The sequence below is a fragment of the Montipora capricornis genome, chromosome 2, assembly GCF_036669925.1.
Source record: "Montipora capricornis isolate CH-2021 chromosome 2, ASM3666992v2, whole genome shotgun sequence".
Lineage (NCBI taxonomy): Eukaryota > Metazoa > Cnidaria > Anthozoa > Scleractinia > Acroporidae > Montipora > Montipora capricornis.
Genome location: NC_090884.1, coordinates 42,241,673 through 42,266,190, shown reverse-complemented (window position 1 = coordinate 42,266,190; position 24,518 = coordinate 42,241,673). Strand labels below are relative to the sequence as shown.

At 40.4% G+C, this 24,518-nt stretch overlaps 2 protein-coding genes and 1 pseudogene across 4 annotated transcripts; all 3 read left to right on the top strand.

Moving 5' to 3' along the window:
* Positions 1-4,853: 4,853 nt before the first annotated feature.
* LOC138022290 (uncharacterized) lies at positions 4,854-13,710 on the top strand. 3 transcript variants are annotated; one of them, XM_068869411.1, is made up of 3 exons: positions 4,854-5,100; positions 12,695-12,946; positions 13,428-13,710. In XM_068869411.1, the coding sequence occupies exons 1-3, from the start codon at positions 5,091-5,093 to the stop codon at positions 13,625-13,627; spliced, it is 462 nt and encodes a 153-aa protein (XP_068725512.1). In that variant the 5' UTR covers positions 4,854-5,090; the 3' UTR covers positions 13,628-13,710. The 3 variants fall into 3 exon arrangements, with proteins under 3 accessions (XP_068725512.1, XP_068725503.1, XP_068725497.1); XM_068869402.1 differs by lacking the exon at positions 4,854-5,100 and adding an exon at positions 10,184-10,304; XM_068869396.1 differs by lacking the exon at positions 4,854-5,100 and adding an exon at positions 12,409-12,610.
* Positions 13,711-15,953: 2,243 nt separating this feature from the next.
* LOC138022312 (uncharacterized) lies at positions 15,954-20,326 on the top strand. The gene is made up of 4 exons (XM_068869422.1): positions 15,954-16,179; positions 18,491-18,529; positions 18,614-18,865; positions 19,363-20,326. The coding sequence occupies exons 2-4, from the start codon at positions 18,505-18,507 to the stop codon at positions 19,560-19,562; spliced, it is 477 nt and encodes a 158-aa protein (XP_068725523.1). The 5' UTR covers positions 15,954-16,179; positions 18,491-18,504; the 3' UTR covers positions 19,563-20,326.
* Positions 20,327-23,307: 2,981 nt separating this feature from the next.
* On the top strand, positions 23,308-24,315 carry LOC138037356 (uncharacterized; annotated as a pseudogene).
* The last annotated feature ends 203 nt before the right edge of the window (positions 24,316-24,518 follow it).

Sequence of the window (24,518 nt, the reverse complement as noted above, 5' to 3'; positions counted from 1 at the left end):
TTTTTGGTAGGCTAGGTATCGGAGAGCTTGAAGATTTACGCATGCGCTGGCGGAATGTTTGAACAAGAGAGAAAATTGCAGTACCTCCAGACGTGGCGCTGGAGCGTCGTACCAAACGAGTCATCCCGGGATTTCGGCCCGTGCGATCGCTTTTGGACGCAGTTGGCCCTTCGCTGCTTTCTGCTACCGACCTTGCCTCCCGGTACGGCATTGAGGGAGGGATATGTCGGCCCCTAAACCATATAAGACAAATCCCACGCCTACTCACAGCTCCAGACCTCCCTTGTCATTACAATTTCAGGTAACATTTCGATCGCTTATATATTCAAGTCAAACCTCATTTCCTCTCTCATATGGTAAGCACTAGAGTCGCGCAATACAAAGTGTGCGCACGCGCCCTGCTAAAGGTAACACATACACACACCCACACACAAGTGTAAACTTTCTGTCATCTCGAATTTCACTCTAATTACAAGAACTAATATCAACCCAGGCATACGGATAAATAACTAAATACGAAATATTTAAAGAAACAGACATTTTGAAAAAAGCTGCCATACAAAATGCGTCCTGGATTCTCATTTTAAAACCTGTTAGTTAACTCCGTCAGAACGGATAAAATCAGGTAGCGCATTCCATAACTTAGCTGATGATGATGTAAGAAATAGAATTAAGACCATATTGACTGGTTGTTCTAGGTTATTGAGGGACAGAATGTAATTTCCGCGAAAATCATGAGACGAAGACCGGACAGAAAACTCGGTTGTTTTTCACGTGCAGTAGCAGAAAAAATCCTTCAAAAACAGAGTTTTATACTCATAATATGAAGAAGTTTTGAATGCGCTTATTGCATAGAGATGATATAGAGTTTGCCTTTTTTTCATATGTAAATGGAAATCTTAGTATTCTCTTGTTTGTTTACATTATAGCGTTCTTTTGACAAGAACAACTGACAAAAGGCCAGTTTTGCTACAAGAATAACAGCGAAGAAAGCACTACTTTGTCGCGAATTTTCTATGAAAGAAACTTGTTCAGAAATCAAAAGTCTACGTTAACAGCACACACCAGGCCTATTCCTTAGTATGTCTGGCTGGAAATCTTCTTCTCACTACTTTTTGCCCCGGCTACGCTTCAGCCATTTGATGAGGGCCAGTCTCGTGCTTCTCAAGTTGCCTCGTTCATGCCCAAAAAGAATTCTGGGTAATTCTGACATTCCATGACAAGGGAAGATCCCCGATTCTCATTTCATAGATTTTTTTTTCTAAGTGTCGGGTCACCCAGTCCTACAGGCAAAACACCGCATCGATTGACGTTTTTAGCTTTCAAAACTTGCCCAAATTGTATCGGTAGGTGCTGGAGGTCGTCCACAGAAAGGCCAGAGAGACAACTTCATTCTTGAACTGCCATGTTTACAACAGAGCATTTTAGGCGTCCCAGTCTGCGTGAAACCATCTCTCACCTCTGTCTCGAGAAGACGAGACACGCACGGTTCTTACGTTACGTTTATGCCTGCAGAATCAACTGAAATCTCAATTCCTTGTAAAAAGTGAAGCAGCATGCATCTTGATTTTTTTGGTAGGCTAGGTATCGGAGAGCTTGAAGATTTACGCATGCGCTGGCGGAATGTTTGAACAAGAGAGAAAATTGCAGTACCTCCAGACGTGGCGCTGGAGCGTCGTACCAAACGAGTCATCCCGGGATTTCGGCCCGTGCGATCGCTTTTGGACGCAGTTGGCCCTTCGCTGCTTTCTGCTACCGACCTTGTCTCCCGGTACGGCATTGAGGGAGGGATATTTCGGCCCCTAAACCATATAAGACAAATCCCACGCCTACTCACAGCTCCAGACCTCCCTTGTCATTACAATTTCAGGTAACATTTCGATCGCTTATATATTCAAGTCAAACCTCATTTCCTCTCTCATATGGTAAGCACTAGAGTCGCGCAATACAAAGTGTGCGCACGCGCCCTGTTAAAGGTAACACATACACACACCCACACACAAGTGTAAACTTTCTGTCATCTCGAATTTCACTCTAATTACAAGAACTAATATCAACCCAGGCATACGGATAAATAACTAAATATGAAATATTTAAAGAAACAGAAATTTTGAAAAAAGCTGCAATACAAAATGCGTCCTGGATTCTCATTTTAAAACCTGTTAGTTAACTCCGTCAGAACGGATAAAATCAGGTAGCGCATTCCATAACTTAGCTGATGATGAAGTAAGAAATAGAATTAAGACCATATTAACTGCTTGTTCTAGGTTTACTGAGGGACAGAATGTAATTTCCGCGAAAATCATGAGACGAAGACCGGACAGAAACCTCGGTTGTTTTTCATGTGCAGTAGCAGAAAAAATCCTTCAAAAACAGAGTTTTATACTCTTAATATGAAGAAGTTTTGAATGCGCTTATTGCATAGAGATGATATAGAGTTTGCCTTTTGTCATCTGTAAATGGAAATCTTAGTATTCTCTTGTTTGTTTACATTATAGCGTTCTTTTGACAAGAACAACTGACAAAAGGCCAGTTTTGCTACAAGAATAACAGCGAAGAAAGCACTACTTTGTCGCGAATTTTCTATGAAAGAAACTTGTTCAGAAATCAAAAGTCTACGTTAACAGCACACACCAGGCCTATTCCTTAGTATGTCTGGCTGGAAATCTTCTTCTCACTACTTTTTGCCCCGGCTACGCTTCAGCCATTTGATGAGGGCCAGTCTCGTGCTTCTCAAGTTGCCTCGTTCATGCCCAAAAAGAATTCTGGGTAATTCTGACATTCCATGACAAGGGAAGATCCCCGATTCTCATTTCATAGATTTTTTTTTCTAAGTGTCGGGTCACCCAGTCCTACAGGCAAAACACCGCATCGATTGACGTTTTTAGCTTTCAAAACTTGCCCAAATTGTATCGGTAGGTGCTGGAGGTCGTCCACAGAAAGGCCAGAGAGACAACTTCATTCTTGAACTGCCATGTTTACAACAGAGCATTTTAGGCGTCCCAGTCTGCGTGAAACCATCTCTCACCTCTGTCTCGAGAAGACGAGACACGCACGGTTCTTACGTTACGTTTATGCCTGCAGAATCAACTGAAATCTCAATTCCTTGTAAAAAGTGAAGCAGCATGCATCTTGATTTTTTTGGTAGGCTAGGTATCGGAGAGCTTGAAGATTTACGCATGCGCTGGCGGAATGTTTGAACAAGAGAGAAAATTGCAGTACCTCCAGACGTGGCGCTGGAGCGTCGTACCAAACGAGTCATCCCGGGATTTCGGCCCGTGCGATCGCTTTTGGACGCAGTTGGCCCTTCGCTGCTTTCTGCTACCGACCTTGCCTCCCGGTACGGCATTGAGGGAGGGATATGTCGGCCCCTAAACCATATAAGACAAGTCCCACGCCTACTCACAGCTCCAGACCTCCCTTGTCATTACAATTTCAGGTAATATTTCGACCGCATATATAGTCAAGGCAAACCTCATTTCCTCTCTCATATGGTAAGCACTAGAGTCGCGCAATACAAAGTGTGCTAACGCACCATGCTAAAGGTAACACATACACACACCCACACACAAGTGTAAACTTTCTTTCATCTCGAATTTCAGTCTAATTACAAGAACTAATATCAACCCAGGCATACGGATAAATAACTAAATATGAAATATTTAAAGAAACAGAAATTTTGAAAAAAGCTGCAATACAAAATGCGTCCTGGATTCTCATTTTAAAACCTGTTAGTTAACTCCGTCAGAACGGATAAAATCAGGTAGCGCATTCCATAACTTAGCTGATGATGAAGTAAGAAATAGAATTAAGACCATATTAACTGCTTGTTCTAGGTTTACTGAGGGACAGAATGTAATTTCCGCGAAAATCATGAGACGAAGACCGGACAGAAACCTCGGTTGTTTTTCATGTGCAGTAGCAGAAAAAATCCTTCAAAAACAGAGTTTTATACTCTTAATATGAAGAAGTTTTGAATGCGCTTATTGCATAGAGATGATATAGAGTTTGCCTTTTTTTCATATGTAAATGGAAATCTTAGTATTCTCTTGTTTGTTTACATTATAGCGTTCTTTTGACAAGAACAACTGACAAAAGGCCAGTTTTGCTACAAGAATAACAGCGAAGAAAGCACTACTTTGTCGCGAATTTTCTATGAAAGAAACTTGTTCAGAAATCAAAAGTCTACGTTAACAGCACACACCAGGCCTATTCCTTAGTATGTCTGGCTGGAAATCTTCTTCTCACTACTTTTTGCCCCGGCTACGCTTCAGCCATTTGATGAGGGCCAGTCTCGTGCTTCTCAAGTTGCCTCGTTCATGCCCAAAAAGAATTCTGGGTAATTCTGACATTCCATGACAAGGGAAGATCCCCGATTCTCATTTCATAGATTTTTTTTATAAGTGTTGGGTCACCCAGTCCTACAGGCGAAATACCGCATCGATTGAGGTTTTTAGCTTTCAAAACTTGCCCAAATTGTATCGGTAGGTGCTGGAGGTCGTCTACAGAAAGGCCAGAGAGACAACTTCATTCATGAACCGCCATCATGTTTACAACAGAGCATTTTAGGCGTCCCAGTCTGCATGAAATTATCTCTCACCCCTGTTTTCTTTTAAAGGCTTGCCTTTACCCACATTCTAGCTTTATGATGCCAGCCTGGGGGCTTCTGTAGACGGAAATGGCCCGACAAACCAGTTATAAATTATAAACTTACAAGATTTGTGCCAAAATCGCCAACGGTTTACCTTCTGACCACGTGATTGCTTATCATGAGCCCGCATTGACTCAAAACCAAACATTCTCAATTACGACTTCGTATATGGTGAACCTAAGTTTAGCATTAGTTTGTTTATTCCCAAAGAGCAAGGATGAAAGCACTTTTGACGTAAAGGGTTAAGGTTTTGTCTGGTGCTTACAATTTATTCTTTTTGACGACAAAGAGGAGGTAAAACTCTGTGCTCTGCGAGTTGTGTGTCCTCCAATCCCGCCGAAGCAAGTTTTATGTTAAATTTGTAGTAGCTGTTAATGTTACAAGGATTGTCCAGCACTCTCACAGGACTCTGAGTGAAGTAATCAGTAAAGAACGGAGAATGTTTTTAGGTAAGTTTATATAAAACTATAGAGTCTTGTATAATTATGCAGTATTAGGTTATCTTTTAAAAGATGAGTCGCTTTACACTTTAAAATAGCCACCAATTGTCAAATTCCAAAGATAATTAGATTTGGGGATAACAGTCTCGGTAATTTTAGGGATAAGGGATGACTAAAACCCCCCTAACAAGGCCTCCTGAACGTCCATTCGTTTGAAAACGGAATCTAAAAAAACTCTAGCTCGGACGGCTGGAATCGTTACAAAGTTTTAGTCTGTTGTTCGAATCCTCGGAATTTTATTGGTAATTAAAAATACTTAAAATTTACCGTAGTGTGTTTAAGATTTTTAATACGTTTTAGTCCAAGACCCGAAAATTTGGAATTTCTTACTACTTAATTTTAAATGAACATGTGCTTTGATACATTTTCTAAACCTTAGGTCTTATACTTCAATTTGATATACCACAGCAATTTTGTATGCGCAGCTTTAACATTAAAATCACGTGATAAGATTACACAATCAATGTCTCAAGGAAAAAGCGCATATTTTGACTTTCACTATCGATTAAACTGGTACACACTTAAAATGCTGTGATTTCTTAGTACTCATATTAGTACCGATATTCTAGCCTTGTCACATTCATCAACAACTAAAAGGAGCAGTTTCGCATGCACCACTTAGCAACTTTGCACATTATAATTGCTTTAATACGTAAACATGTTCACGCTTTCTTCTGATGTTCTTAATACCTGTGCAGCAATAAGATTTATTAACAATACACAGTCAGTTGCCATGACTCAATCATCTTCACAGTCATCAGCAGAGTCATCCACTGGTTATTTGTCTGGCTGTTCCTCAGGTTGCTTTGTACAATCCTTTAACTGGCACATATCAGTGCATGGTAATCGGTTGTCGAGACAGGTGCAGCTTGGCAACTTACACAATCTTTTACAATCGCATGACGGGAGCTCAAGCACAGCCTTGGATGCTGGTTCCCCACTCATTCAATCGATGGCCAGTTTCCCGTCTTCCATGCACCATCCATTTCCAACGGTTGAGGGAATTAGTTGAGAGCTTTGGTCACAGTGCTGATTGATAATTTGCATGATCACAGTGCTTTGGTAGTGTCTTGACACGGTGGAAGCTGGTGTGATTCCAACTCTCCTTTCCTAGAACAAAGAGGCGGTAATGCAATGCATTAACATTCTTCGTTACAGGGGCAAAGGAGTACATCGCGCATATGAATTCTTCGAGATTCTTGTAAAAGCTAGTCTGATAACTACCATTCCATACCGAGCTGTTCAAAGGACTCTTTGAAGACAGGATTGGCCTTTTCCACCTTTAAAGTGGTCAGTTTTCCTTTTCCAGGAAAGGCACTGACGGCTTCGTAACCTGTGATCTGTTAAGGAGGCTCGCTAGAGTTTTAGGGCCGCGCGCAAGCTGGGCACTAGAGTGGCGCGGAAAGCGTGAATCGCACGTGTTTTTCTGATTTTTGGGACGTCAGCGTGACCAAATCTGTGAAATTAACTGCTAATTTTCTCGCGTTCCCTTTGGTAATTTTTTTGAAAATTGTCTCAGTTCTAACCACATGCAGTTCCTATCAAACACCCTATATTTGTTAAAATCAGTCTGAGTTAATCGAAAATATTTAGAAAAATGACAAATTACAAATTATTGCTGGTTTTCACTCACGTGATCAACAGCCATGTTTTTCAACGAAAACAAAAGGAAGCGTTTGCATAATAATAGAGTTAAATTCCCGGAGGATTTGGTCGGGGCACCAACATGGCCGCCTTTTCTTTGTTTAGGGCACCAACATGGCGGTCGTGACGTCATGTGAAAACCGAGAATTGGATAAACCGTGTAGATACCCTTGGTGAACCGTGACTCAGTGAAAACACGAGTGGTCAAGTGTTTAATGGAATAAATCAGTCACCTTATGCAATCATCGCAGTTAACACAGGACTAGTCAGTGCCAAAGACGACCGGTGTAATTTTCCTTGTCAAAATGACAAAGTCAAGTCTTGAATGGATGAGCGTATTGTGACATGATATGCAATGCCATGGCAAACGGTCCAGCTTACCGTACATTGCTTCAGTGAAGTGACAAAGGGTTCAGAGTAGTGTGAAATGGCTTATTTTATCTGGAAATGGTTAATCGAGAAGTGCAATGGTCTAGCATAACATTCATCAGCTTACCGTAGTGTGAAACGGTTTCGATTGACCCCGAATGGCTTAGAGTGACGACAAATGGTTTAGTGTTAGAGCATAGGCAGCCCAAGTTCGCGTCACTCGTGAACAACACTTACCCCATCCCCACAGCGTCTCTCGGCGTAACCATGGAGCTGTTCGAGAAGCCGCTATGGGGATGGGGTAAGTGTTGTACATGAAATGGCTGTACCTCATCGGTTGGAGTTAATTTGACCTCGGACCCAAGCTCCGTGTCCTGTTCGGTTATCAGCAGCTGTTAAATTCATCAGCTATCGTGGAATCGGAAGCAGAAAATGCTCATTTCCAGCCAAGGGGGGTGTGGGGATTTTTGACGACGAAACATTCACCGAGGTTCGCAAATGATGGGGCTTTAGATTTGCGTGAAAAAATCGCGGCTGGGATGGATTTTCGAGTCGCAAACCGCCTCCGAGCTGACTATGGTCGAAATCTTAGTGTGCAGCCTTGACTTCGTCTTAGAACATCAAAAACACGGAATTTCCCGAAACGCTAAAATAAGCTCCAAAAGGCACAAGAATACACCAGAGGTGAGTCAGTTTTATTCATTTTATTAAATGAACGTTAACTTGAGCGTTTTTTAGGCTTCATAATCGACGGTATTTTATTTCCCATACAAAGTCTTATAACGCGTTTAAATTCTCATCGGCCGTCTGTAACGCAACACCGCTTGCACTCAAAGGTCATCTTCCCACCAGTAATTAATTATTACACACTCTCTAGTGACGCGAACTTGGGCTGCCTATGGTCAACCGAAAAGGGGCCCTTTTTAACAGTCACCCAAACTAGAGGAACAAAACAACGACCGCGACTATAACCGCCACTAATGAAATAGAATATCCGCGCGCAATAAATAAAATGAGTTGTCTGTCTAAATCCCAACATTGACACCATAACAAAAGACACGGATGTTTAAAAAAGAAATTGCATTGTTTGCTGACAGCGTTTTAATGACTGCTCGACTTTGCACTAGCTTACGGTGCACCTTAGTTATCACCCACAGCCAGCGCTATCTTTGAACTTTCCTGACTGGGTGTCATTTTACTGCTTCAGCCGAAATTAGCCACTGCACAATTCAAAAGCCGCAGGAAGCCAGAAGGGAAGTGAATTTTTTTTTCCAGACGGCATCGGTATTCATAGGGTCGACCACAGCAAAAAAAACGTTTCGGCAAAATTCCCAGTTAGAGTTTTTCATCCATTATTTAGTAACCAGACAGCAAATTCTTAGCCTGAGGAGCGGGTCCATTGGGTAGTCCTGATAGCAGGTCTAGCTAACATTTTGATCTCATTTCTAGCTAACGCAACCTTCCTGGTGCTCTCGCCTGCACGCAGTTCGTTGCATTAAGTAAGTTTCTCCCGAGCAATTTCTTTTACCTTTAATGTACGATCTACTAACTTTGTCACATCCATTGCTGAGAAACAGCGATTTGAATGTTCATCGCTGTTTCTCAGCAATGTCGGCAATGGATACTCGCTGGACCTTGAAACTTGATCAAAGAGAAGCAAAATTTATCCGTGTGGCCATCGCCGGAGTTTGAGCGTGACTGATGCCGGAGAAATGTGATTTTATCGGCGAGATGTGAGGTAAGGTAGAAATTACTTTCCAGCCTTTCCTTTGCTTCTTTTATAAGTGACAACCCGGGAAGTTGAGAAGTCGCTTAAATCGCATTCAAACTGGCAAATAACCACACAAGAAGCGACAAGGTCACCAGGATAATAAAGTACAGCTTTTTAATTGAGAACTTTAGCCTGTAAATATCTTTTCGAGTGTTTGTTTTTGGGATTCCCATACAAGTCCTTATAATTTTTTACCCTCCGAGTCTGCAGCGCCTGTGAAAGAACAAAGTGCACTCATGTATAGAGCTTTTTAGGCCCAGGTTCCTCTCTTCAGCCTTTTTGTGAATCGACGGCTCGCTTCACTGAACATTGCAGGCCTCTGGTAACTTAATTGTGCCCTCTACTGTAATTCATACGAAAAATGGCTCAATGAAGAGCAAAGCGGAAGGAAATTTTTCACTGAAGGAAGTATATGTGAAGAGGCTGCTTTGGACGCAAATCAAAATATTTGACTTGTTGAAATGTGAATATTTAAATTTCTTTTGCCTTTCTGGAATCGAGGGGATGATCATCAGGTCAAACAAATCTTTTCTCGTCGTTCCGGCATTACTGTAAAAATTGTTGGTGAAGGGTTCAGATAAACTTCTAAGGATCATTTGGGACGGACCAACTTTGAAAGGTTCCACTATCGTGCCCATGTGTTGATCCAGCACTACTCAAACATATCACGCTGCTTAAATCGCTTCAAAATTTTAACTTCAGTGGTATGAGTACACTCATCTAAAGCCGCCAGGTACTAAAATTCACCAATGTTACGCTACGCACGGTTTTTAGTTGGTTTTAGCAAGCCATTGACATGATAAATCTTAGGAATTGATGGTCTCACATGACACGTTCTCTTCCACAGTTACCTACTGCGCATATTATAGCGTTCGCGTTTGTCACACTAGGATCAGTTTCAAGAAATTGTAATATTCAACTTATTCCTTATCTTGGTGTGTTCTTTGAAAAATTGACATAAATCTCCCATCACAGCAAAGATTAATAAACATATCCTCACAAAGAACTCATACCCACCCAGTGGAAGCCAGTCACTTTAAGGCTTTAATCGCGCAATGGAGTCGAACGCAAGCTTTTGATTTCATTAACCGGAGAGGGATGCATTTTTTTAATTTCGAATGACATGAGCGGAAGTATTAAGGAGTGTCTTTGACATCCGCCAGTGTAAATGATACGGCACGAGAGGTTTCAAACATTTGTTCAAGTACAAAAAAAATATTTCAGTTTCAGTTGATCACATCTTCTGACTACAGTTTGAACAGATCTTCTTGCTTTTTGCTTGTTAAAAGCATCCTTTCCGGCCTTGGAGATGTTTGCTCTCGATTTGCAATGAGGAAGAAAGAAATTTGCCTGGAAGTAAAATATTCCAGTTGAGTATATGTTTGTAGTTTAAACAAGAAATCTCAGTACGCGCTTTTATAGGTTGCTATCTGTTACTTACTTATAGGCTGGTTTTCCAAACACTAGATTTAATTATTCAAGACATCCCCGTATAAACTCAGCCGGAAGAGAAATGTGAAAATCGCTTACTCCTTTTCGAACTTGAAGTACAAAACATCCATTGGCATTTTCTCACAGCTGATATGTTCATTTCTTTATCTATTTAGGGGTGGCAAATGGTACCTCCAAAATCTTCGCACTCGCAAACTTTTCATCCGATCTCAAAATCTCGACAACCTCTGCGAAGAGTCTTGCCTGTGTTGGTCTTGGTCTCGGATTCGCAAACAAGGGTCTCGAGTTTAACATTGCGTTACTTTACTTGAAACGCAAAACGACAGTACTCCTGGTCACAAAAGCCTGAAACTTCTCATATTCTACAATCAGATGGCAAAAGCCTTGGGACGCTCACCCTTTTAGGTTACTTTTCTTACTTAGTTTGAATTATTGCCTCCGGCCTCTCTCCCAGAACAATGCTGCCAGTTGTAACTAGTTGTAAACAGACATTTCCTAGTCTTTTTCAATATTGATTGGGTGAGGGACTCCTTTTTTGAAGCTTTAAGGGGAATTTTAACAGTAATGCCGTTTGTTTATGAAATCTGAGAGGTTTTCAGGCCAATCTTTGCGTTGCGTCCCAACTACTTTTGCCTGCATTGCCTTGTAGCTTGTCTCTCTGTCTTTAAAGAACTTGCTCGATATCTGGGCCCAGGTTTTCAAAAACCAATTTTTACACTACTCCGTGATTAAATACCAACCATGGTTTGAATTTTGCTCGTCAAAAAGGCTTTAATAATCTAATTTTTGTAGAGAAGTACACACTAACTAAGGTACAGAGCTCTCAAGTCTTAAGGTTTCCAAAGAGTGAGATGCTTGCTGGAGATTGCGCCAAAGACGTATTTTAGTGGCCTGTTTTTCTTGAGCCGGAGGTGCCAAACAATTCGGATCATTATCAGCTTCTGTGCAAAGTCCCCTATATACGAGAATTTAACTAAATAAATATATCAAAAGTGCCCTATGTAACTCTTTGTCGAAAAAATACACTATCCACATACGGTGGGTAAAGAAATGAAAGAGGCGGCATTTTCCATAAGTCCTTTAAGAATTTTACAGATTTATGTTCTAGGTTTGGAATACGAGAAACGCCATAAAACCTTAGGGACTTTGTATCCCTTTACCACGGACAATTTATTACAAAATTAGTTATAGTGGCGACATGCTATGGAACAAACTTCCGTGTAATGTGAAGCAAGCAGAGTCCCTTACGAAATTCAAATGTCTTCTTAAACAAGTACTCTAGGTCACGGCATTTCGTGGAGAGCAGCTTTTTATTTAGAATTTTTTTTAATAATGTAGATAGTTTATAACGTAAAGCACCTTTTATTTAATATTTTTCATGATGTTATAATTGAACGTGGATAAATAAAGATTATGTATGTATGTATCATGTATGTATGTATGTATGTATGTATGTATGTATGTATGTATGTATGTATGTATGTATGTATGTATGTATGTATGTATGTATGTATGTATGTATGTATGTATGTATGTATGTATGTATGTATGTATGTATGTATCTATCTATTTAACCTTTTACATCTTGAAATCGAGCTCATTTCATTTTTTGCTTATGCCAGTGATGAAGCGAAAAACAAGAAGAAAATGTCTTAAATAAGGAAAGCGTTACAGGGGACTAGTTAAAATATTCCATTTTTAATGATTTCTGAAATACAAATATTAAAATAACTTCTCTGGAATTTAGGGTAATAAGGGAAGGTAATATTGAGTTTGGAATCATTTAGCAAAACTCTATGTTTTCGATAGAACGAAAGTTCTGAGAACTGCTCTGATGCCAATACACTGTTTTTCTTAGCGAGAGTCTGAGAAACTGAATGTAGGAATACTCAATCCAATGGTACCTGAAAAAGACCTCGCATAAATGGGCAAAGTTTATTTCCTCTTCCTTGTTAGCTAATTCGCACCTGATCAAATATTTACTAACGTGTTCTGGACGGAGTTTCTTGTTATGCAGTGCAAACCAATCGCGTTAGACGACGTTCAGCCAATCGGCCTCTAGTTCTGTTGCTCAAATTGGCATAAATAGAGAAGCATAAGTGAGTTGATGTGATGTATCACTGGTACAGACATCCAAGTAAATCGGTAGCTCAGCAACAACGATGATTTCCTCCACTATTTCAGTTATCTTTTTTGTGATGGCTGCGCTCTCAACATCAGCAGGTAAAATCTTTCTTCACGGATCAATTAATTTCAGCCTTCACGGAGCAAAATGTCTGGCTTGATTTTCCTCTTCTCTCCAAACAGAAACGAGATCGGAAGAGTCGTTGGTGATGAGGGTCTTCAATCCAGATTATCATCCCTCAGACGATGAAATGTTGGCCATATTAAGGAAGGCAGACCTGGAAAGCCATGGCTACACAAAAGAAGTAACAACTGCACTGACAAGCAAGCCCAGCACCACCAACCCAACCTACGAGAAAAGGCACCTTTACTACAAGACTGTGGACTGCTCGCGGGCGCAAGAAGTTGTTCAAGAATTGGAAACTTTGTTGCCAGGTAACCGCAGTTCCTTTGCGCGATCAGCAAAGAAGAAAAATAAGAATTTTCATCAGGGGAGTTGGTATTGTTATAGACTTTGCATTTGCGCTTGAATGTTCAGACCTCTGAAGACGAGAGAATGGTTTGTTGAGCTTTGTAGGGGTGGGCTGATGTGTGCTAGAACCGTCTTTGTCGGATACCCTTGAGTCGTCATGATGACGTTTGCTGATATTGAGCTCCTTTCGCAACGTTATAGGATTTGTTTGTGGATCCGATGGGTGTACAGACTAAAGCAATTCCTGTAAGAGTTCAAAATAGCCGTTTATCGGATAAGCTGATGTTAGTCTTGTTGTGTGGACGCTCAAATTTGAAGCGGTATTTAACTGGTTTTTGGATACGACATCCTTTGCCATCTCTAACGAAAAAAAGGTTTGAAATGATGGAAATTAATTAAATTACATTAATTATTATGTAACGAGCGTTTTTTTTCCCCTTTTAGATGCATATGGAGTGACAATGAGCAATAAGGTTAACAGCGAGATCAAAGCGAGAAATCTGGCCAATATGAAGCGATGCAAAGTGGGACTGGAGGTCCATTTCAAGGAAGGGGTCGGATGCAAAGGCGGAAAAAATCGCTCTAAGCGAAGTCCATGCTTATTTTGCGGTAGCTGTGGATGGATTCGAGCTTCAACTAACTAGACACCAAGTGCCCGTGCGCGTCGTAAATTTCAGAATCGATGTACGGAAAGGCCTGGATATGAAATAAAACTTTAATAAACACTGATTTGTTTATATTTTTTATCTGTATGCAATTTACTCTTTCTTGCTCCCTTATTCCCTACAGTGTAAGGCCGCCTGAGTGCCAAGGTTACATCAAGAAAAAATAGTGTCATGTCTTATCTCGATCATATAGACAATTTATTTAAAGACACTTGCTCACTTTGCCTTTTTCGTCGTTAAAGCTGGCGACAATCATACATGGCCTGTTTTTCTTTTTTCCAATATCCAGTGTACGCTTTTAGGACGGTTCATTTGGCGCCAAATGTAGTCATGTAGAGGGTCTTCTGAGTGAAGGACGTCGTTTTGCTGACATTTTAAGCATCTCTTTTTTGTCTTATGGAGCTATTAATTAGTAACAACAATGTCGAGGTGGACCGGAGAACTGCAGAAAACAATAGTTTTAATGTACAGTAAAAAAAAGCTATGCTCGTCCGAATCCTTTTGTGGTTCGTAAAATCACGAAATTGGAGGCTATGTCGAGAACTTGGCCACCAAATGATGAATTTTTAAACTTCTCCTCAACTTTCATGGCGTTTATAGCTGCTTCAAAATTTACCACCCAAACAACAAATGATTACAACATGGGAGAGTTTGATAAGACGTTCTCTTGGCCGTCGTCGCCGCTGTCTGTTTTGAGCTCGCCATAAGTCATCCTCTTACTCCTCCAGCATGAAAATCCTTCCTATAAGTTGAAACAGGATTATTTTAAGCAGAATTGTCCAGTATTACCTTAATTGCCAGATGCCAAAGTTTAAGTTAATATATATTGACAAGTGGCTATCAAACAACGTTAATTAATGTCTCATCATCTCGACTAGCAATAATAGTAAAAGTACATGATGGTCGTAAAGAAAGGAATAGACGGTTTAACCAAATTTTCAATCTCGGATATGAAATTTCATTTCTAGCTTTCTGATTGGCTCACTCAGTCTCGGTTATCAGCTCACATACCGTAATGGCCTTATATGCAAACTGATTGCAAGAAAACGTATCACACAGCAGTATAGAGATTCAAATGTAAAGCCTCATAGGGCAAAAACCATTGCTAAATGAATACTACAGGAACCGCCTAAAAGAGGCGTCCATTCAAATATGTACTCAAAATCGAGAGTAAAATTATGACAAAGGCAACAAAAACCAGACCACGTACAAGGGAGTCGGGTAGGCCTGTGAACCCTTTTTAACACTCAACCAAACTAGAGGCACAAAACAACGACCGCGACTATAACCGCCATCAACACCGTAACAAAAGACAGGGATGTTTAAAAAAGAATTTGCATTGTTTGCTGACAGCGTTTTAATGACTGACGTATTCAGTTAACATTTTGTACACGCCTTTTCTTTCTTTCAATTTTCTATCAATTTAGTGACAATTTTATACACGCGCTCGACTTTGCACTAGCTTGCGGTGTGTTAGTTATCACTCACAGCCAGCGCTTTCTTTGAACTTTCCTGACTAGGTGTCATTTTACCGCTCCAGCCAAAATTAGCCAGAGCACAATTTCAAAAGCCGCAGGAAGCCAGAAGGGAAGTGAATTTTTTTTTTCCAGCTAGCATCGGTATTCAAAGGGTCGACCACAGCAAGAAAAACGTTTCGGCAAAATTCCCAGCTAGAGCTTCTCATCTATTATTTAGTAACCAGCCAGTAAATTCTTAGCCTGAGGAGCGGATCCATTGGGTACTCCTGATAGCAGGCTTCAGCTGCAACCAAATCTAGTGACACTCTTGCTAGCATTTTGATATCATTTCTAGCTAACGCAGCCTTCCTGATGCCTTCGTCTGCACGCATTTCATTGCATCGAGTAAGTTTGTCCCGCACACTTTTTTTCCCTTTAATGTATCTACTAGCTTTGTCACATCCATTGCTGAGAAACAGCGATTTGAATGTTCGTGGCTGTTTCTCAGCAATGGATACTCGCTAGACCTTGAAACTTGGTCAAGGAGAAGTAAATTAATCCGTGTGGCCATCGCCGGAGTTTGAGCGTGACTGATGCCGGAGAAGAGTGATTTTATCGGGGAGATGTGAGGTAAGCCAGAAATTACTTTCCAGCCTTTCCTTTATTTATGTACGAGTGACAACCCGGGAAGTTGAGAAGTCGCTTAAATAGCATTCAATCAGGCAAATAACCACACAAGAAGCGAGAAAGTCACCAGGACAAAAAGTACAGCTTTTTAATTGAGAACTTTAGCGTGTAAATATCTTTTTGAGTGTTTGTTTTTGGGATTCCCATACAAGTCCTTATAATTTTTTGCCCTCCGAGTCTGCAGCGCCTGTGAAAGAACAAAGTGCATTCATGTTTTGAGCTTTTTAGACACAGGTTCCTCTCTTCAGCCTTTTTGTGAATCGACGGCTGCTTCACTGAACACTGCAGTCCCCTGGCAACTTAATTGTGCTCTTTACTGTAATTCGTTATTACACGAAAAATGGCTCAATGAAGAGCAAAGCGGAAGGAAATGTTTCACTGAAGGAAGTAAGAGGCTGCCTTGGACGCAAATCAAAATATTTGACTTGTTGAAATGTGAATATTTAAATTTCTTAATTTCGACAGACATGAGCGGAAGTATTAAGGAGTGTCTTTGACATCCGCCAGTGCAAATGGTACGGCACCAAAGGTTTCAAACATTTGTTCAAGTACAAAAAAATTATTTCAGTTTCAGTTGATCACATCTTCTGACAACAGTTTGAACAAATCTTCTTGCTTTTTGCCTGTTAAAATTATCCGATCCGGCCTTGGAGATGTTTGCTCTCGAATGGCAATGAGGAAAAAGAAAATTTGCCTGGAAGCAAAATATTCCAGTTGAGTATATGTTTATAGTTTAAATAAGGAATCTCAGCACGCGCTTTTATAGGTTCCAATCCGACAAAAGCTATCTGTTACTTTAATTGAGATATTTTAACAAATATAATTATGGGCTGGTTTTCCAAACACTAGATTTAATTATTCAAGACATCCCCTAAACTCAGCCGGAACAGAAATGTGAAAATCGCTTACTACTTTTCGAAAAGTACAAAACATCCATTGGCAGTTCCCGTGATGATTTTTCTCATTTCTTTATCTATTTAGGGGTGGTAAATGGTATCTCCAAAATCTTGGCACTCGCAAACGTTTCATCCGATCTCCGGCGAAATCTCGACAACCTCAGTCTGCGAAGAGTCTCGAACTCTCCTTTATGTAGCATTTATTTCGGTGTAAAGTCTTGCCTGTGTTGGTCTTGGTCTCGGATTCGTCTCGGCGTCTCGGCGAGTCTCGGATTTTACCATTCGTCGCCCCTCTATTTGAAAGGTTTAGCGTTGCATTTACTTGAAACGCAAAACGACAGTACTCCTGGTCACAAAAGCCTGAAACTTCTCATATTCTACAATCAGATGGCAAAAGCCTTGGGACGCTCACCCTTTTAGGTTACGTTTCTTACTTAGTTTGAATTTTTGCCTCCGGCCTCTCTCCCAGAACAATGCTGCCAGTTGTAACTAGTTGTAAACAGACATTTCCTAGTCTTTTTCAATATTGATTGGGTGGGGGACTCCTTTTTTGAAGCTTTTAGGGGAATTTTAACAGTAATGCCGTTTGTTTATGAAATCTGAGAGGTTTTCAGGCCAATCTTTGCGTTGCGTCCCAACTACTTTTGCCTGCATTGCCTTGTAGTTTGTCTCTCTGTCTTTAAAGAACTTGCTCGATATCTGGGCCCAGGTTTTCAAAAGCCAATTTACACTACTCCGTGATTAAATACCAACCATGGTTTCAATTTTGCTCTTCAAAAAGGCTTTAATAATCTAATTTTTGTAGATAAGTGCACACTAACCAGGTACAGAGCTCTCAAGTCTTAAGGTTTTTAAAGTCTGAGATGCGTGCTGGAGATTGAGACGTATTTTAGTGGCCTGTGTTTCTTGAGCCAAAGGTGCCAAACAATTCGGATCATAATCAGCTTCTGCGCAAAGTCCCCTATATACGAGAATTTAACTAAATAAATATATCAAAAGTGCCCTATGTAACTCTTCGTCGAAAAAATACAGTATCTACATACGGTGGGTAAAGAAATGAAAGAGGCGGCATTTGCCATAAGCCCTTTAAGAATTTTACAGATTTATGTTATAGGTTTGGAATACGAGAAACGCCATAAAACCTTAGGGACTTTGTATCCCTTTACCACGGACAATTTATTACAAAATTAGTTATAGTGGCGACATGCTATGGAAGAAACTTCCGTGTAATGTGAAGCAAGCTGAGTCCCTTACGAAATTCAAATGTCTTCTTAAACAAGTACTCTAAGAGTTACAGGGGACTAGTTAAAATATTCCATTTTTATTGATTTCTGAAATACAAATATTAAAATAACTTCTCTGGAATTTAGGGTAATAAGGGAAGGTAATATTGAGTTTGGAATCATTTGGCAAAACTCTATGTTTTCGATAGAACGAAGGTTCGGAGAACTGCTCTGATGCCAATACACTGTTTTTCTTAGCGAGAGTCTGAGAAACTGAATGTAGGAATACTCAATCCAATGGTACCTGAAAAAGACCTCGCATAAATGGGCAAAGTTTATTTCCTCTTCCTTGTTAGCTAATTCGCACCTGATCAAATATTTACTAACGTGTTCTGGACGGAGTTTCTTGTTATGCAGTGCAAACCAATCGCGTTAGACGACGTTCAGCCAATCGGCCTCTAGTTCTGTTGCTCAAATTGGCATAAATAGAGAAGCATAAGTGAGCTGATGTATCACTGGTACAGACATCCAAGTAAATCGGTAGCTCAGCAACAACGATGATTTCCTCCACTATTTCAGTTATCTTTTTTGTGATGGCTGCGCTCTCAACATCAGCAGGTAAAATCTTTCTTCACGGATCAATTAATTTCAGCCTTCACGGAGCAAAATGTCTGGCTTGATTTTCTTCTTCTCTCCAAACAGAAACGAGATCGGAAGAGTCGTTGGTGATGAGGGTCTTCAATCCAGATTATCATCCCTCAGACGATGAAATGTTGGCCATATTAAGGAAGGCAGACCTGGAAAGCTATGGCTACACAAAAGAAGTAACAACTGCACTGACAAGCAAGCCCAGCACCACCAACCCAACCTACGAGAAAAGGCACCTTTACTACAAGACTGTGGACTGCTCGCGGGCGCAAGAAGTTGTTCAAGAATTGGAAACTTTGTTGCCAGGTAACCGCAGTTCCTTTGCGCGATCAACAAAGAAGAAAAATAAGAATTTTCATCAGGGGAGGTGGTATTGTTATAGACTTTGCATTTGTGCTTGAATATGCAGACCTCTGAAGACGAGAGAATGGTTTGTTGAGCTTTGTAGGGGTGGGCTGATGTGTGCTAGAACCGTCTTTGTCGGATACCCTTGAGTCATCACGATGACGTTTGCTGATATTGAGTTCCTTTCGCAATGTTATAGGATTTGTTTGTGGATCTGATGGGTGTTAGTACAGACTAAAGCAATTCCTGTAAGAGTTCAAAATAGCCGTTTATCGGATGAGCTTATGTTAGTCTTGTTGTGTGGACGCTCAAATTTGAAGCGATATTTAACTGGTTTTTGGATACGACATCCTTTGTCTTCTCGAATGGAAAAAAGGTTGATTTTGCAAAGGGTTGAAATAATGGAATTTAATTAAATTTCATTAATTATTATGTAATGAGCGTTTTTTCCCTTTTAGATGTATATGGAGTGACAATGAGCAGTAAGGTTAACAGCGAGATCAAAGCGAGAAATCTGGCCAATATGAAGCGATGCAAAGTGGGACTGGAGGTCCATTTCAAGGAAGGGGTCGGATGCAAAGGCGGAAGAAATCGCTCTAAACGAAGTCCATGCATATTTTGCGGTGGCTGTGGATGGATTCGAGCTTCAACTAACTAGACACCAAGTGCCCGTGCGGGTCGTAAATTTCAGAATCGATGTACGGAAAGGCCTGGATATGAAATAAAACTTTAATAAACACTGATTAGTTTATATTTTTTATCTGTATGCAATTTACTCTTTCTTGCTCCCTTATTCCCTACAGTGTAAGGCCGCCTGAGTGCCAAGGTCATATCAAGAGAAAATAGCTTTATGTCTTATCTCGATCATATAGACAATTTATTTAAAGTGCCCCTGTGACCAAAAAATCAATTCACATTTTTCTTTGGATTTCAAAACTATGTTAACAAAACACTAAGTGACCCACGTTTTAAGCCTTGATTTCAAAAAGACACTTCTTCATTTTAACTGTAATTTTCCTATTTAATGGTCCGCCATTACTAACATTATGTTCTTGAGAGAGCTGGATCGAGTAGAAAATGACGTCAAAGGCTCACTAGTTTAAGAATGCAATACGTGTGTACGCCGCAGAATTAATATGCAGCAAGGGGGTTTGGGGCTTTCAGACTTTTAAACTCACGCTTTGCATATATAATAAACTGCGTTCACACGCTGAAATTTTAAGCTAGTGAGCCTCTGACGTCACTTTTCCCTGGATCCAACCGTCTGAGGTCCAATCGGTCAGTTTTGAACGTGAGTAATGGCGGACCGTGAAATCCAAAACTTACACTCAAAGTAAACGGCCTTTGGATAAAAATCAAAGTTCAAAATTTTGCCAGTCAGGTGTTAAGCAAACACACTTTCAAAATCTGAAGGAAAAAAGGAAGTGGCTTTTTTTATCACAGGGGCACTTTAAAGACACTTGCTCTCTTCTCTTTTTTCCTAGTCAAAGCTGGCGACAATCATGCATGGCCTGTTTTGTTTTTTCCAATATCCAGTGTACGCTTTTAGGACGGTTCATTTGGCGCCAAATGTAGTCATGTAGAGGGTCTTCTGAGTGAAGGACGTCGTTTTGCTGACATCTTAAATTAAGCATCTCGTTTTTGTCTTATGGAGCTATTAGTAACAAAAATGTCGAGGTGGACCGGAGAACTGCAGAAAACAATAGTGTTAATGTACAGTAAAAAAAAGCTCTGCTCGTCCGAATCCTTTTGTGGTTCTCGTCCTAAAAACGACGTAAAATCACGAAATTGGAGGCTATGTCGAGGACTTGGCCACCAAATGATGAATTTTTAAACTTCTCCTCAACTTTCATGGCGTTTATAGCTGCTTCAAAATTTACCACCCAAACAACAAATGATTACTACATGGGAGACTTTGAGAAGACGTTCTCTTGGCCGTCGTCGCCGCTGTGTCTGTTTTGAGCTCGCCATAAGTCATCCTCTTACTCCTGCAGCATGAAAATCCTTCCTATAAGTTGAAACAAGATTATTTTAAGCAGAATTGTCCAGTATTACCTTAATTACCAGATGCCAAAGTTTAAGTTAATATATATTGACAAGTGGCTATCAAACAACGTTAATTAATGTCTCATCATCTCGACTAGCAATAATAGTAAAAGTACATGGTGGTTGTAAAGAAAAGAATAGACGGTTTAACCAAATTTTCAATCTCGGATATGAAATTTCATTTCTAGCTTTCTGATTGGCTCACTCAGTCTCGGTTATCAGCTCACATACCGTAATGGCCTTATATGCAAACTGATTGCGGCGGTCGTTTTGTAAAAACTGAGACAACATCCTGTCGTTCTATAAGCAAAACGCTTCAGAATTTAATGAAAATTGCATGATACAGTTATTCCATTAGCGCTTATTGCATATGAGACTAGTTATAGCCAACTCGACGCTACGCACCTCGTTGATCATTCACATTTTGATGTAAGCTTATTTCATTGAAACACGCCAGCTTGGCTTGGAACAAGAATCGGCAAAATACGGCAATGCAAACAAGAAAGGACGAACTTCAAACAAGATCCGCTCCAACACTTAAATAACGTTTAGGTGCTTTAAACAAACTTCTGAAAACACAAGCTAAACAAAACTTCTTCAGGAGGTGGACGGCAAAAAAGCTAATGGACCTGATGGAATTCCGTCGGCTACATATAAAGGAAGCTGCTGCTGAATTAGCTCCTTTTCTACAGTTTTTGTTTACGCATTCGCTCCTCACAGGCTCGGTTCCCCAGGCCTCGCTCAAAGCGACTATTGTACCAAAACACAGGAAAGGCAGCAGAAGTCAAGAAGCAAATTATCGCCCGGTCTCTCTTACGTCTGTGCCCTGTGAAATCATGGAACACATCATCTTCCACGAAATCATGACCCACCTTGAATTAAATCAAGTGTTAGTTAATTACCAACAAGGCTTTCGAAAAAAATTTTCATGTGAAACTCAGATAATCTCCACAGTAGAAGAAATAGCTCCCTCCCTTGATAAAGGTGAGCAAACAGACTTAATAATCATGGATTTTTCAAAAACTTTCGATTCAGTTCTGCACCAGCACCTCTTGATGAAACTGTTACTATGGTATACGTGGTGCCCTTAACACCTGGCTAACACAATGGCTTGCGTGTCGAAGCCTGTTAGTCGTCGTTGAGGGGTACACCTTCCCGGAAGTTCCAGTTCTATCATGAGTCCCCAAAGGACAGTCTTCGGTCCCCTATTGTTTGTCTTATTTATTAATGACTTAGGAGAAAATTGTACCTCAAGGATGCATTTGTTCGCCAATGATACTTTGATTTACAGCACTATTGAGTCTTACAATGATGCCGGCAAACTGCAGTCTGATCTAACAGCACTTCAAGAATGGGCCCAAATTTAACCCCAGGAAGTGCTACGTCCTAAGAGTATCGAGGAAGCGGAATTCTGTTAACTCTAACTACATCCTTATGGGAAAAGTGTTGAATTCAGTAACCTATCACCCCTATCTGGGTGTAGGATTGTCCAGAAATCTCGACTGGAGCCACCATGTAAATAATAAAGTCATGAAAGCCAATAGATCACTCGGATTTCTCCTGCGAAACCTGAGAAGTTGCCGCAAGGGAGTGAAAGAGGCAGCTCACATAGCCCTTGTGCGAGCCCACGTGGAATACGCTAGCTCAGTTTGGGACCCACACTTAAAAAAACACTTCAGACAAGTAGAGGGGGTACAGAGAAGAGCCACTCGCTTCGATTACTTTAAAACTGTTATACGCGGGAACCTGGAACTGTCACCAACCTATTGGATAACCGCTGGATACCACTGAAGGTACGAAGAACAATCTCGTGGTTAACTTTATTCCTCAAAGGAATCGATGGTGATGGCGGTCTGGCTTTCACAGACTATGTTGTGAAGCGCAGAAGACTTTTAAGGAACTCTAGTCAGAACAAGTTCCTTAAACTACTGCCAAATTCTGAGACTTATAAAAATAGTTATTTTTGTAGAACTGTTAAGGACTGGAATGCGTTGGCAAGCGAAAATGTTAATATTAAGTCCACAGACCAACTGAAAAAAGTCTTATTTGAGCATTTTAGTAATTATAATGATTTTTTAAATATTGTATAAGAACTAATGCTACGATATATTTTTACTCATTGTATATATATTGTAGGAAATTCTATTAAGGTTATCATTATTCTTAACTTATTTTAGTTTATTTAGTTAGACGTCTTGCGTGATGGCTTTCCTTTGCAAGACTAAGACGTTTTGAATGAAGTTTGAATACATAAAGGAACAGGGGTTTTCAGTAACCCTTTTTGTGGTGGCTGTGCTCTCAACATCAGCAGGTAAAGTTTTTCTTTAAAGATCAATTAATTTCATTCAACGAACAAAATGTCTGAGTTAACGTCTTCCCTTCAAACAAAAAAGAGGTCAGACGAATCGTTGGTAATGAGGGTCTTCAATCCAGAGTATCATCCCTCGGACGATGAAATGTTGCAGTGTTAAAGAAGGCAGACCTGGAAAGCCATGGCTACACAAAAGAACAACTGCATTGACAAGCAAGCCCAGCACCACCAACCCTACGTCCAAGAAAAGGCACCTTTACTACAAGACTGTGGACTGCTCGCGGGCGCAAGAAGTTGTTCAAGAATTGGAAACTTTGTTGCCAGGTAAGAGCATTTTATTTCAATGGTCAGTAAAGAGGATCTAGGGAGGTAGTATCGTTGTATCGTTTGCGTTTGTTTTTCTAACATTGTTAAAGCTCTGAGGACTAGACAATGGTTTATTTGGGGAATTTAAGGACACAGGTGTATAGTCGAACACGTTGTCGTATACACCATAGTCAGCGAGGTCGTATTTTTTGCCTATAGCTGAAGACGAGTTCAATTTTTACAAGCTTCTTTAATGATGGCCGTTGGCTCACATGGGGATCCTTCGACAATTTTACAGGTCTTGTTTTTCTCACTGCTGGGTGTATATTCATAGTTGTTCTTTTCTAAATTTAACGCATGTTCGTTTTATTGTATGGACGTTCGAATTTGAAGCCATATGTTATTCTTGGGATGCACTATCCCTCGCTCTCTTGGACAAAGGTAGTTTGCTTTTAAAACGGCTTGAAATTACGGAAATTAAAATGTATTAATTAAAATTTAACAAGTTTTTTTTCCCTTTAGATCCATATGGATTGACGCAGAGCAATAAGGTCTACAGTGAGATCAAGGCAAGAAATCTGGCCAATATGAAGACATGCAGTGTGGGACTGGAGGTCCATTTCAACGATGAAGGCGGGTGCAAAGTCGGAAAAAATCGCTCTAAATTGTATTGGAGATGCTGGCGCTGTAATTGGATACGAGCTTCAACTAACTAGACAGGAAGTGTGCAACGCCAATTTCAGCAATGTTTGGGAAGGGTTGCTTTAGAATAAAACTTGAAGAAACAATTGTTTGTAAATATTTTTGTTTTTCTACTTGCACTTAATTCATTCCTTGCTGCCTTACTCGCTACTGTGCAAAGGCACTAAGTGCTACGGTCATATAAAGAATGAAGTGTCGATAGTTACCGTCTTGGCTGAACAAACAAAGTTTTGAATAGCGAAACACGAG

Bases quoted from the DNA above. Each gene is read 5' to 3' on its own strand.
- LOC138022290 (XM_068869396.1), top strand. From the start codon at position 12,550: ATGATTTCCTCCACTATTTCAGTTATCTTTTTTGTGATGGCTGCGCTC. The intron at 12,611-12,694 runs GTAAAATCTTTC...CTCTCCAAACAG, and splicing joins TGCGCTCTCAACATCAGCAG to AAACGAGATCGGAAGAGTCG. The intron at 12,947-13,427 runs GTAACCGCAGTT...TTCCCCTTTTAG, and splicing joins ATTGGAAACTTTGTTGCCAG to ATGCATATGGAGTGACAATG.
- LOC138022312 (XM_068869422.1), top strand. From the start codon at position 18,505: ATGGCTGCGCTCTCAACATCAGCAG. The intron at 18,530-18,613 runs GTAAAATCTTTC...CTCTCCAAACAG, and splicing joins TGCGCTCTCAACATCAGCAG to AAACGAGATCGGAAGAGTCG. The intron at 18,866-19,362 runs GTAACCGCAGTT...TTTCCCTTTTAG, and splicing joins ATTGGAAACTTTGTTGCCAG to ATGTATATGGAGTGACAATG.